The sequence below is a fragment of the Vigna unguiculata genome, chromosome 9 (genome assembly GCF_004118075.2).
Source record: "Vigna unguiculata cultivar IT97K-499-35 chromosome 9, ASM411807v1, whole genome shotgun sequence".
Taxonomy (NCBI): Eukaryota; Viridiplantae; Streptophyta; class Magnoliopsida; order Fabales; family Fabaceae; genus Vigna; species Vigna unguiculata.
The window spans coordinates 9,915,144-9,929,374 of NC_040287.1; the positions used below are offsets into that span (position 1 = coordinate 9,915,144).

Genomic DNA, 14,231 nt, shown 5'->3' on the forward strand with positions numbered 1-14,231 from the left:
ATTGTATTATATAATAAAAGTCCTATATTACGAAGGACATGTTTTGTTTCACTAGAAAAATAAATTGTTGTTTTTCGAAAATTCCATCTTAAATTATAAAAGATAAGTATTTGGTTTATATTTTGTAAATAAGTGGAAATCTTAGAGATTTAAGAAGTTATCAACATAATCAATTATCAATTGAGTTAGTTACTTCCATTACAAATTCAAGTGCAAATTCCAAGATTCGTGCAGTTCTGAAAGTCTTTAAATAAAAGCTCTACATAGTTAAAAATTAACCCTCTTACGGGAATAAATCTCCCCTTTTAGGGGAGGGAGGGAACTTAATCCTTTGGTGGAGGCTCATTCTAGAGGCTAGAGGCAGTGCTCATTTTTTTTTTTCTAGTATTCAAGATGTATAGCAATAACTAACTCCCTCATTCACGGGGTTGGACGTTATGTATATTAACTCTTTGTGATTTCTGCTATTCAATATATTTCTTTTCTATTACTCTTGTGTTTTATGCTCGATCGTAACTGCATGAATTGATTGATTGCATATTTGTGGATATTTGATCATTAGACATAATATTAGAACCTATACTAGAATATAACAACTAATTGATTGAGCATCTAGACATAGAATTCATCCGTGGTCATTCCTAAGATCCAAATTTAATGCTTAGTGCAAACTCTCAATAAGAAGAGGTCTAAGACATTAGGGCTATTATTAATAAGTTTAGACTTGTTACATGTGATGTGAATGCTAAAATAAGAATTAATTAGAAGTATATTGTCTAGTGTTTTTCATATTGATTTGATTCATGAAATCTAACCCTAATGAAGTTCTCACCATATAGTAGTTTCATAAATTTTATTGCTTTCTAAATTTTAAATTTATTTCATACACATCAACAATTTTCATTCTCTTAAAGATTTTAGCCTTAAGTAGTGAATAAACATAATTATTTTAACAACGCAAGTCTCTGTTGGAAACAATATCTAGACTTATGCACTTTACTACTTGTACAATTTAGTACACTTCACAATATTGTAACAAGTTTTTTGCATCTTTGTCGAGGACTTACATTTTGTTTAGTCAATTGTGTTTTATTAACCAATTTTGGTTTAAATTGTTTGTATATTTTGGTTTCTAATCTAACACTTTTTGCGAATTATGTAAATTAGATGATGGGCAAAGTTAATGAAATGGTTTTATAACATGTTGATTATGAGTGGTTATTGATAAACACGGTTGTGTAGAGTGAAACACTAATCTTTTTGCGAGCTTTTTTATTCAATAGTCTGATTATTATCTCTTATACAATTTATAGGATTGAAGTAATTAAACAAAATCATGGCATTCTATCTTAAGTTTTTTTAAAGCCACAAGTGAAACTCTCTTCTATTGCATGATTAAGATTGATTAAGAAATCATTTGCTCTTGCATTAGTATGAAGGGTTGACCTGAGTTTTTCTTATTAATAGTTTTATCTTTCATGAGGACATGAAAAGGCTTAAAATTTGGGGTATTTTTTTAAGTGACATTATCATGTTTTTATTATGTTTATTTTTTATTTTTTATTGATATTTTTATAATTATCTTTTTAAATAATTAAGGTTTTATTAAATAATTTTAGAAAGATAAGTATTTTATCTTTTATTAGATAATTAATATTTTATTAGATAATTTTAGAAAAGATAAGTATTTTATCTTTTACTATATAATTAAGGTTTTTTTAATAAATTGGAAAAGAGGAAATCTTAGAGATTTAAGAAGTTATCAACATAATCAATTATCAATATATTTAGTTACTTCAATTTCAAATTCAGGTACAAATTTCAAGTCTCGTCCAATTCTGAAAATCTTTAAATAGGAGGCTCTACAAAGTTAAAAATTAACACCTTTTGGGGAATAAACCTCCCCTTTGAGTGAGAGAAGGAACTTAATCCTTTTGTGGAGGAGCATTTAGAAGGCTCGAGGCATTGCTCATTATTCTTTTCTAGTGTTCAAAATGTATAGCCCTTATTCATGGGGTTGGACGTAATGTATTTATCTTAATTCTTTGTGATTTCTGTTATTCAATATATTTCTTTCTTTTACTCTTGTGTTATATTCTCGATCTTAACTGTATGAATTGATTGAGAGCATATTTGTGGGTATTTTACCATTGGACACATAGAATAGAACAATTAATTGATTGGGCATCTAGACAGAGTTCATCAATGATCATTCCTAATATCCGAATTTAATACTTAATGTAAACTTTTAATAAGAAAATATCTAAGATATTAGAGTCCTTGTTAATAAGTTAGACTTGTCTCTAAGACATTAGGACTCACATGTGGTATGAATCCTAAAGTAAGGAAGTATATTATTTAGTGTTTTTTATATTGATTTGATTCATGAAATCTAATTCCAATGAAATCTTTACTCTATAGTAATTTCAAAAAAAATTGTTATTTTCTAAACTTTAAATTATACACATCAACAATTTTCATTCTCTTATAGTTTTTAGATTTAATCAATAAATAAACATATTTTTTTTCTAAATAACATAAGTATTAGTGAAAAACAATATTTAAATTTATCCACTTTATTATTTATACGATTGGATACATTTGTCAATATTGTAACATTTCATGTGCTATTATTAAATTCATCACCGTGCTTTAGTTATTAGTTTACCTAACTTTTACGTTGCACTAACGGTTTCTTTAAGTCTTCAAATTGCACAAGCAAAGAGCTGCTATTTCTGCCGCAGAATCAAAGTATGTACGTGGTGGCGCTTCTCGACTTTATAAAAAGCTTGAAAAGCATATTTTACGTAAAGCATATTCAATGACACAAACTTTTGCCAAGGGAAAACAAACCTATACAAGTCATTATATCTCACCAGTTTAATATGTTTTCAATTTCATAAGATTAAAAGTTTTTTATTTCAGAAATACAAAGTTTATTTTGAATCTCAACATAATAGTTTAAATAATTGAAAAAATTATTTTTAGAGTAAATTAATCTTAACATGTTTACACTTTTCGTTATATGGCAATTTTGTTCCAGTGATTAACAATGACTGGTTTTGTTTGCATGAGTTGTGGCCATAATTGATCTTTGCAAAGAATAATGGCATATGATCTTCATTTGTATAGCGATTATCATGATTAAATTACAATTAACTAGTTATTAGTATTATCTTAATTACAATAATTATTTAATTGTGATGGTTACTATAATTTGGATATAGTCATAAACATTTGTTATATATATAAGTAATTTAAAATCATTGTAAAGTAATATTTCTTATCATGAAAGTAGTATTATATTCCCTTTATGGTTAGTACGGGATCCTATATGAGTCCATCCTAACCTAATTGGCTACAAAGATGGAAGAGGTTTTGAACCAAGTTTCAAATTCATTCTACATTCTAAACATTTAGTCCTATGTGGCTAAGATATAAGAATAAAAGAGAAAAAAAAAATTGAGATGTATCATATCACATACCTCTCTCACATTGATCCTACTTTCGACGTTAGCATAGGGACGACTAATTAATTACATTGATCCCTTTTTTTTCTATTGTAAACTTTATTCAATTCTCTCACAAAGATGTTTTGTAAGAAGATTCATACAAGAATAGGAAACATTTAATATATAAAATATAGAAGTTAAGTTTCCAATTATAAAAAGTTTTCTTATTGTTTCAAATTATGAAAAACACAAGAAATTTCAGTTTATAATTTCAATTACAAATTTACGAAAAGAGTAGAAATAAATATAGAATGAGAAACTAAACACAAGAATACATAAGAAAGGAAATTAAGATAAACATCAATAACAAGATCAAGACATGCATAAGTAGCAAATAGTAAAGTAAGAACAAAAACAGAGATTAAAAGATAAAAACTAGAAGATTTTGGAGATGAATTAGGATTGTAAAATAGGTATAGACCTAAGAGCTTATCAAAATTTGACAGATCATGTTCGAGTTTTCAATTTGTCAATTCGGTTTAGTTAACTTTATCTTATTTGTTAAATTGGCAAGTCACAGCCAGAAAAAAAAAAGGTTAGCTCACTAAAATTTTTTAAATAAAAATTAAAATAAAAAATATTTTAAAAAAATATTTTTTTATTGTATTACTTGAAGGATACAAATATAAAATAATATTAATCGATAAAACTTAAAAATTAAATTTAATTGTTAATTATAGTTTAATAATTTGATATGTAAACATACTAATTATTTTAATTTATTTGATGAGAGATATTAATTAATCGATTAAAACTTAAAAAATATTTTTAGCATGTTCTGACACACACAAATAAATAAATAAATAAATAAATAAATAAATAAATAAATATATATATATATATATATATATATATATATAAATTTTAAAAATACAAAATTGAAAAATTTTAAATAATTTTAAGAAGTTAAAAAAATATGGGTTAGCCCAAAGCCTACTTTTTGGAAAAGAATGTTAAGATTTTTAATTCAGTTTTCTATGACAAGTAAACCCATCTCACTTCATTTTCATTTGGTTGGGTAAGTCCACAGAACGGACCGACCCATTTTAGTACACTTAAGATTTACAATTATGTTCAAATTGAAATATGTTTCCTTTAATATAATGAATCTCTACTTGACTCCTAGAACCGAGATAAAACTATAAAATATGATAAAATTCAACTTTGTGAATTAAGAGTTAGATTTATCAAAAGTGAATAGGATTATTTAAACTCATTTCAATGTTTCAGATCGATTCTTATCCTGTAAAACAAAGTTTAAAAATAAATGTCTTTTATGTTTTTCTATATAATATGAGGTTGTTTAACCAAATCGCCTACAATATGAGTATATGTAACTTTAGGTACTACGCTCTCAAGACTTGCGTTGCATTTGTTTACACAAATAAATAAATAAATAAATAAATAAATATATATATATATATATATATATATATATATATATATAATTTGTGATTAATTTAGATTAAAATATCATTATATTCTCAATTTTCTTCACGTGTTGATGGAGGTTCGATGAGCTTCCATGGTAGTTAAGATGGAAGTCCAAGTAATAGTACCTAATTCCAAAGAGGAAGAGAACCGATTTCCATTGACAGTATTTAGTTCCATCATTATGAAAAAGAAAGTTGGAACATATTCCAACATCCATAGAAATCAGGTATGTTTGAAGGTGGAACCAAATCCACTCCATACTGTTATATATATTTGGTTTTCATATATCCAATAAATAATGTTATTAAATAATAATGATAAATAATAATAAAAATATTAAATTATAATAAAATAATATATTAATTTTAACTATAATAGCAAAATTTTAATATTAAATTTTAATCTATTAAAACTTTATTATATGATTCAAATCACTTTCAAAATTCAACTTTAAATTTCATTCACTTATAAAAAAAATAACACATTTTTTATTCTTTAATTCACTCAAATTCATCTTCTTACTTTCACTCAAATCAATGTTAAGCTTCAAAGGTTGTGATTTGTCCTGAAAGTTTTACATCTTCCTTAGGTCTAATAGAAAACAAATATGACCTCAGGATTATTGGTATCCAGTACAAATCTCATATTTTAATTGGTATATATTATATGTTATAATTTCACTTTATTTCGGTCTATAAAGAAAAAAAATTCCCTCATTTTATTTTTAATTATGTTATGAATAATAATAATAATAAATCAAAATCATTTAAGTAAAACCGATAGATTTAATTTACATTATTTTTGCGTTCTCTATTTTTTGTAACACGACATCATGATTCTATATTAATATTGTAAAATTAATCATTTGTCTCTTTGAATCTTCCTTTATTCTATATTGACCGGCTTTTAATTGATCTATCCAGAAGCTTCGATAATGAAGATTCAAGAGTAGCCACTGCTCGGGGCCAATGAAACCGTTTCGTTAACCATTTATGTAAGATATGATCTCACGCCTGAGCCAACATTTTCTTTGTTTTGTCTTATTATAAAATGTGATGAATATTAATATACAGCTAAGAAATCAGTGGAAGAAGAGTGAGACATTTGGGTGTTGGGATTATTTTGAAGGGTAAAACCTAAAATCCTCACTCATCAAGCATGGGCCACCAGGACCATTTGAAATAATAATTTGAGTATTTCACACGCAAGACAATTGTTTCTTCCAAGAACCATGTCTTCTTCACTAAAACTTAAATTAAATACTCTCATTTCCCACATCTTATTGAATTCTCCTATTCTTATTGAATTTGTTACTCTCAATTATAACTACAAGATATCTGTTAAAACAAATAGAATAACGTACAGATTATTACTTCTTCGAAAAATACGTGGGCAAATAAATGGAGAATGTTTCTTTAATAATAGTAAGCGATAATTTTATTTATGAAAGAACGAGAATTGTGATTTAGTCATTGCTTTGAATATTATATCTTTTATTAAGGTGTGTTTGACTTTATAGAGAAAAAAGGACAGAAACCAAAAAAAATTAAGAAAATATAAATAGATAAAAACTGTCATGTCTTGAATTTATAATGTTGAAAGATATTTTAATTATAAGTTATATCTTTTATGGTCAACTTCAGATTAATTCATAAAGTTTAGGAACTAGTTTGTGAATAAATTATATCTAAACAAGAGATAATACATTTAGAATTAAATTTGAAAAGACAAAATTATCCCTTATTTAGAAGACTACGAGTGTGGGTGAGTTGACTAGGGAAGCTCTTCAGCTAGATGTCAAAGACAGACAGGGACTATTTCCTCGCCGCACAAAAACAAAACAAAAAATACTCCAATTAAGAAAAATGGGTCTCGGTAATTAACAGTTGATTAGGTTTAGGCACTCACTTTTCACTTTCAGAATTCTGGTGGACAAAATAATTAATCCTGTAACTTTCGATAAAGTGTCCTATGAAAAAGTTGGTAAATTCCATAAATACCCTCCCCGAACAAATGAGTGAGAAAGTGAAAGTATGAGAGATTACCGCAACGGTTGTTCACGCTGTTTGGAAGACTGAGTCAGTGAATGGCAATGGCCTGAACAGATTCTGAGATCCGGTCTAACGGCATGTGCAACAACCTCATACAGCTTCATTATAAAAATCCCAACCAACAACAATAAACAAATCCACTGCGGAACTACATGGGTGGCAATGGGAAGCACAGATGGAAAATCTCCTTTCACCGCTCTTCTTCTCAATCCTCTAAGCACGACCCTAAGCTCCCTCCCAAGGAATTTACGTGCCCCATTTCGGGCTCCTTAATGTCCGACCCGGTTGTCGTCGCTTCGGGTCAGACCTTCGAACGCCTCGCCGTTCAAGTCTGCAAGGACCTCAACTTCTCCCCCAAACAAGAAGACGGAACCCGACCCGATTTCTCAACGGTAATCCCCAACTTAGCCCTCAAAACTACAATCCTCAACTGGTGCGACAAATCCCGCTCCCAGCACCCGCGCGCACCCGATTACGCCTCCCTCGTGGGCCGCGTCAGGCAAGAAATGGCTCTTTCAGTGGAACGAAACCAGCAGGACGAACGACAAGAACGAATTAGGGTTTCCGAAAAGGAGCTTCTCAACGCGGTCGCTGATAATCCTCCCGTCATTTTCTCCCACGCCGCCACTGAGTTGAGCCCCCGACTCAACCACTTCAACTCGGGATCCTCCTCCGAGGAATCCGTCATCATTCCGCCCAGTCCGGGGACGCCGTTGCCGTTTACTGTTCGTCCAACCTGCTTCTCCTCCTCCTCCTCCTGCGAGATTGAAATTGAAAACCCTAGCGCGCCGGTTTCGGAGGAAGAGGAAAGAATACTGAAGAAATTGAAGAGCAGCGAGGTGTTTGAGCAAGAGGAAGGCGTAATCGCGCTGAGGAAGATCACGAGGAGCAAAGTGGAGGCTAGGCTCTTGCTCTGCACGCCGCGGGTGCTGCTGGCGCTGCGCGGTTTGATCGCATCGCGGTATGGCGTTGTTCAGGTCAACGCGGTGGCGTCGCTGGTCAACCTCTCGCTGGAGAAGCAGAACAAGGTGAAGATAGTGAGGTCAGGGTTTGTTCCGTTTTTAATCGATGTTTTGAAGGGGGGATTGGATGAGTCGCAGGAGCACGCTGCGGGCGCGCTTTTCAGTTTAGCCTTGGATGATGATAATAAAATGGCCATTGGCGTTCTCGGCGCGCTGGAGCCGCTGATACACTCGCTGCGTGCCGAGTCCGAGAGGACTCGGCATGACTCGGCCCTCGCTTTGTATCATCTGAGCCTTGTTCAGAGTAACCGAGTGAAGCTGGTGAAACTCGGGGCGGTGCCGACGCTTTTGTCCATGGTGGTGGCGGGGAACTTGGCGAGCCGGGTGCTGCTGATTCTGTGCAACCTGGCGGTGTGCACGGAGGGGCGCACGGCGATGCTGGACGCGAACGCGGTGGAGTGTCTGGTGGGGCTGTTGAGGACGAATGAGTTGGACTCGGAGGCGACTCGGGAGAATTGCGTGGCGGCGCTGTTCGCGCTGAGTCATAGGAGCTTGAGGTTCAAAGGGTTGGCGAAGGACGCGAGGGTTGTGGAGGTTTTGAAGGAGGTTGAACAAACGGGAACGGAGAGGGCCAGGGAGAAGGCCAGGAAGGTGTTGCACATGTTGAGAACTGTGAGCGATGGAGGTGATGATGAAGGTGACGAATTTTACGACTCGGCTGGGTTGACGCGGAATCGTTACCGAATTGGTGCTGCCAGGAACCACAACATCCTCAACACGACCACGTTTTAGGTTTTGATTTCTTTCTGGTTTAGTTTTTCCACAATATTTGTTGGTTTAGGTTTTGTAGGAAAATGTGGTGGAAAGGATGAATAGGAAACTAGTTTACATGGTTTTGCTGGGTGTAAATCATGGAGGTGGTAAACTGGCAATCTCAAACTCATTCTGTTCTATTTTCTTTTATTTTTTAATTTTGGTTATTGTTGATGGGCGTTATATTACAATCTGTATGTAATCAGGGTTTAGGTGAATTTTGGGTTGGATGTTAGTGTGTACATAATACTTACTGTCTAGTGTCTGTTTCAGTAAACATAAATGAGAAAACAGAGTTCTGTAGATTGATTTGTGAATTCACTGGATTGGTTGTGTTTACATGTAAAGGTATAAACTATGAGGAACATCGTCAGTTTCTTTTCCTCATTATGTACATATCATTTCTTTTTTAGTAGCTGGTTTCATTTCAAAATTGAAATGGCAAAATACATGCAAATTAGCATATGACAGATGAAAAAGAATTTGACCAAATTCATTATTATCTGAAATTCATACCAAGGATTCTTGTCTCTGGCAAAAGACTCGGGCTGTTTTGTCCAACTGTACTGCACATTTGCCAAGTTTCTTTGGGTTTCCCCCTTTCCAAAAATCTAAGGTGCATGTGCTTGAAACTCCCTTCAATGTACTAAAACTTTTGCTTTGTTACTTCACTCATCTCAATCCAATGTTTTTGTCTGTTATTATTGGTTTCGTTCTCCTATAAACACTCACTTTAATATTGGTATGATTATGCTTGACAGGTCTTAATCTTGATATCAAGTCATACTCCAAATGCCTCCTTTAGAACCTGTAACGTAAACTTCCTTTCCCTTCCATTACTTGCAATATGCACACATCTTTGGCTAGTTTGGTTAAATCTTTCAACAAGTGTGAAGAAAATAAAAATTAGAGAAAAGTTAATTAAATTTCTTCCTAGATTTAAAATTAACTCAAACTCCTCAACTTACAAAAAAAGTTGAGGTTTATTATACATTAGTTTTAGTTTGTGAAGGAAGTTTAATGAACTCATATGATTTGCTTTATTTTAATATTTATTGAGAAGCTTACTAAGTGGCCCTTAATTTAATACAGACAGGCTCTTACCAAAGCATCCATCTTGCAATTATATATTTGATTGTCAACTGCCTCTAGACTTTCACTTGGTTGAATTATACATTAGATTGTTACAAATTGCATAATTTGGTGATTTTGGTGCAATTATATTGTAAACTGTCTTTTTAAATCATTACGGGATAAAAATTGTTTTTTGCCGAAGACCCTTGAAGCTTATTGCAAGATATAGAAAATGTCATTAGAGAATGGTGGAAGACTTTCTTTCTTGCCTTAAACTTTCTTGTTTGGGAGAAGAGGCAAATTATGCTAAATAAAGAGTATTTGTATGCAATTAAGAGTAAGCATCTCTTCTTTAGAAAGAAGTTGTTACTCAAAAATTAATCTTTCTTTAATCTCTGTCTCACTTTTTTAAAAGACTAAATTGGATCAAACTCTATAAAAAATATTAATTCTAATTTTCATTAAAAGTCGAAGGATTAAAAATATATTTATTTAACTAATCGTAAATTTAATTTAATATGTAATTAAAATAATTTATAAATATTTAAATTTCCAATAATTACTAGGAGTTAAAATAAATGTTTAATCTAATATATATATATATATATATATATATATATATATATATATATATATATTCAAATTAACAATAGTTAATAGAAGTTGATAAACAAAGTTTTCTCCAACAACTCTCGTCTAAATTTTTTAATGTGAAAAGTTTATCAAAAACGTGCAAAGAACTAGATAGAAAGAATTCAAAGAAATAAAAAAAATTCTAAAACATAAGTTTAAAACAAAAAACTGGATGTGAAGTTATTTTAGAAACTTCTATTATATTTATAGTTATTTATCGAGAATTTAGTTCAATCGTTATCTTGTTTATTTAAAATTAAATTGATTTAACGGGATTTTTTTTTCCTGGGCTCAACTTTCCATATAACTAGAGTGTTTTACGATTATGTTTTGTTGAAGAAAATCTATGAGGTAAATATGAATTAGTCTCATCCAAAAACTTAATCAATTCAATTTCTTTCCACTTGGATTTTAACGAGAATTTCATGCATGTCAATAAGAGAATTTGTATTTTTGTTTCTTTTCTATTTTTAGTAACAACGGAAATGATAATACAATTACAATGGATGAAGTGTAATTTAAAGATGATAAACTTTGAAATGATATCAGTGGTGACATAAGGATTACACAAATTGTGAAGGAATGTAAAAGAATAAATTAAAAGAAGTAAATTATTAAAGAAAGTAATGAAACTTGTAGCATATATCAATTAGAGTGACGACCCAAAATGCAACAACCAAATTTCTCCCGACTGTTTCTCCCTGCACCTCCAAATTTTATAAAATTACTTAAAATATCCTTTTAACTTTGATGTGCTTAAAAATTTACACTCTCAAAAGTAATAATTCTAAATATCAAAATCCTAATAAGGAAATTATATACCCGAATGTCGACATCAGAATATATATACATAGATATATATAAATAATATATATATATATATATGTATATATATTTAATTTATTTATTTTGTTTAATTTTTTTATTCTTTTACTGTTAGTTTCTTTAAAAATTATTTATATTCTAATATTTTATTTTTTTAAAGCAAATTTTAAAAATAAAATAAATTTATATATATATATATATATATGTTTTTTTTTTGTTTTTTTATGTTTATATTTAAAAAAATTAATGTTTTCTAATATTATATAGAAAATAAATTAAACATATATATATATATATATATATATATATATTGTTTCTAAAATATATATTAAACAAAATAAAAAATATAAATATAAATAAGTTTGAAAAAAAGTTAAGACTAAAAGTATAAAAAAAATTAAAATAAAAAAATAAATATTTAATATATATATATATATATATATATATATATATATATATTTATATAAAGGGATTTTGACTTTTATTTATATTCACCGTTATATATATATTATATATATTTTTTCTTCTTTTCTAATTTGTTAATATTGTTTAATTTTTTTTAATGTTTGTTTTTAAGTTTATTTATATTCTTATATTTTATATTTTTACTACATATTTAAAAGTAAAATATAATATTAATATATATTTATATATGTATATATTTTTTTCTCTTTTTTAAAAATTTAAGTTTTTTCAATTTAATTTATTTGAAAATAGAATGTTTTAATATTTTAAATAAAATAATAATAATATATATATATATTATTTATTTCTAAAGTATATATTGAATAAATGAATAAAACAGAAAATAATAAACTAAAGAAAAAATAATTAAAATTCTAAAGAAATTAATTTTTAAATAAAATGAAATATATATATATATATATATATTATTTTTTATTCTGTTTTATTTTTTTAATTTAAATATTTTAAATTTTAGCTTTTTTTTTTAGTTTATTATTTCTTTGTTTTATTTATTATTTATCTTTTAAAACATATTTTAAAAATGAAGTAAAAAATTAATCAATATATTTATTTTGAACGTCGATTTTGATAATATATATATTTCGAAAATAAACTATCAATAATATATATTCTGGATGTCGATTTTGGTAATATATATTTTGGAAAATCGATTTTTGATAATATGTTTTAATATTCGAAAATGTCTTTTATCAGAAGTGGAAATTTGAAAATTATTTTGAGATGTGATTTTCATAATTTACATACATAGTTAATAGATATTTTTAGAATTTAAAAAATATTTGAAAGTATAGAATAAATTATAAAAGTGAAGGAAGAAAACTCTTTTTTAGAGGTGCAGGAAGAAAGCCCTCCTCCTTGGATGTGGGTCTTAAAGCTCACTGCCTCTTTAACTCATATTCCAAATCTATGATTATAAGTCTCGGTCTTTATTCGAGGCGTTAAGGTTTTATTTCAATTTTTTTTTTTCAAATGTATTTCTGACTACTTTTTATGTTTTGACTACTCACTTTAAGTCCCTCGTAGCCTTTATATTTTTCCATTGCAAAAAAGACCTCTTCAAAATAATAATTTTATAATGCCACTAAATGATTATATGATCAAACATAACTAGTTCTATAATTCAATAACTTCAGACAGAGGGAGGGTAAAAAATATGACCGAGAATGTTCTCATGTACCACTATAAAGCACATATACACATATAATGTAAGGCTCTCTTATTTTCAGCCCCAATATTTAAGGGTTGCTCCAAAAATTTAATGGGTTTAAGGGCTGGACCATAGGGTATATAAGGTCCCTAAGGTAACCAAATTCCTCTCACTTCTGTTATTCTTGCAAAACAATGCTTGCTTACTCCTCTTTTTCTCTCCACTCCACATAGGTTTTGCTAGAGTTTAATCCTTAGTCCAGTTCAAGCTAGCTCGACCCCTACTCTACTTTACGTACGTTAACTCTCAGCTCATACTAGTTCCTCTATAGTCTTATTTTTCATATTTTCGACAAAGGTTCACTATGGTAACCTCGCTCTCTTTCTGTACTGCTATTCCAGTTCGTAAAATTGCTCATGGAGCTGCTAGGTTCATCGACTTAGAGGTCACAGTCTATTATTAACCCCTTTCCAGGTAAGGGAAGCTAAGGTTCACATTTGAATGTGTTTCTGCTACGTTTTCAATTTTGTTTTGTGCTCTTGGGTGATTTTATGGCTTTTAGGTGAATATAAATATATACCATGCCTTGCTTTGGTTGATTTCTATGCTGGATTGCACGAACAGTGGCAGAGATCTAATAATCTCGCCCAAGTGAGTGGATCTCGCCTAAGCGAGAGTATTAGAAAACCCACCTAGGTGCTGTGCGAGCTGTCGCTCAGGCGGCGAGCTCCTGTTTTGAGCGAGAGCCCATCTCGCTCAGGCGAGGAGGTATCGCCTAAGCGAGGGGACGCGCACGCCACTGTTCCCCTCTTCTCGAGCCCTCGCCTAGCGAAAGGAGCTCACCTGAGCGAGAGACCCCACGCCTGAGCGAAGAGCTGGGCGAGGGTGCGTTCTTGTTTTGTGGCTTCTCTGTTCTTGGATGTTTGGTACATGCCTGATTGAATTGTTATGTTAAAAGCATGAGATGAATAAATATGTATGAGTGAAATGGTTTATGGGTTGTGAATGATAAGTTTAATATGATCTTGGCATGTGACTTGGATGGGATGGTTGGTTATCAAAGTGGCATTGTTTTGGCATGATGAATGATTCTATATTGATTTTTAGGAGCATGATGTTGGTTTGGTTAGGGCGTAATTCCACGATAGTTTCGTGGTGGTGCCTCATTGGTTAGGACGTAATTCTATGAGCCTCTAGGTGAGAGCTCATGGTAGTGCCTCAGTTGGTTGGGACGTAATTTCATGACCCCTGTTAGTGGGAATTCATGGTGGCGCCCCATCTATGTAATTTAGTA

At 30.4% G+C, this 14,231-nt stretch overlaps 1 protein-coding gene across 1 annotated transcript; it reads left to right on the forward strand.

The window, feature by feature from the left end:
- The first annotated feature begins 6,803 nt into the window (after positions 1-6,803).
- LOC114163835 (U-box domain-containing protein 38) lies at positions 6,804-9,154 on the forward strand. Its single transcript, XM_028048188.1, has one exon. The coding sequence runs from the start codon at positions 7,150-7,152 to the stop codon at positions 8,749-8,751; it is 1,602 nt and encodes a 533-aa protein (XP_027903989.1). The 5' UTR covers positions 6,804-7,149; the 3' UTR covers positions 8,752-9,154.
- The last annotated feature ends 5,077 nt before the right edge of the window (positions 9,155-14,231 follow it).

Bases quoted from the DNA above. Each gene is read 5' to 3' on its own strand.
- LOC114163835 (XM_028048188.1), top strand. From the start codon at position 7,150: ATGGGTGGCAATGGGAAGCACAGATGGAAAATCTCCTTTCACCGCTCT.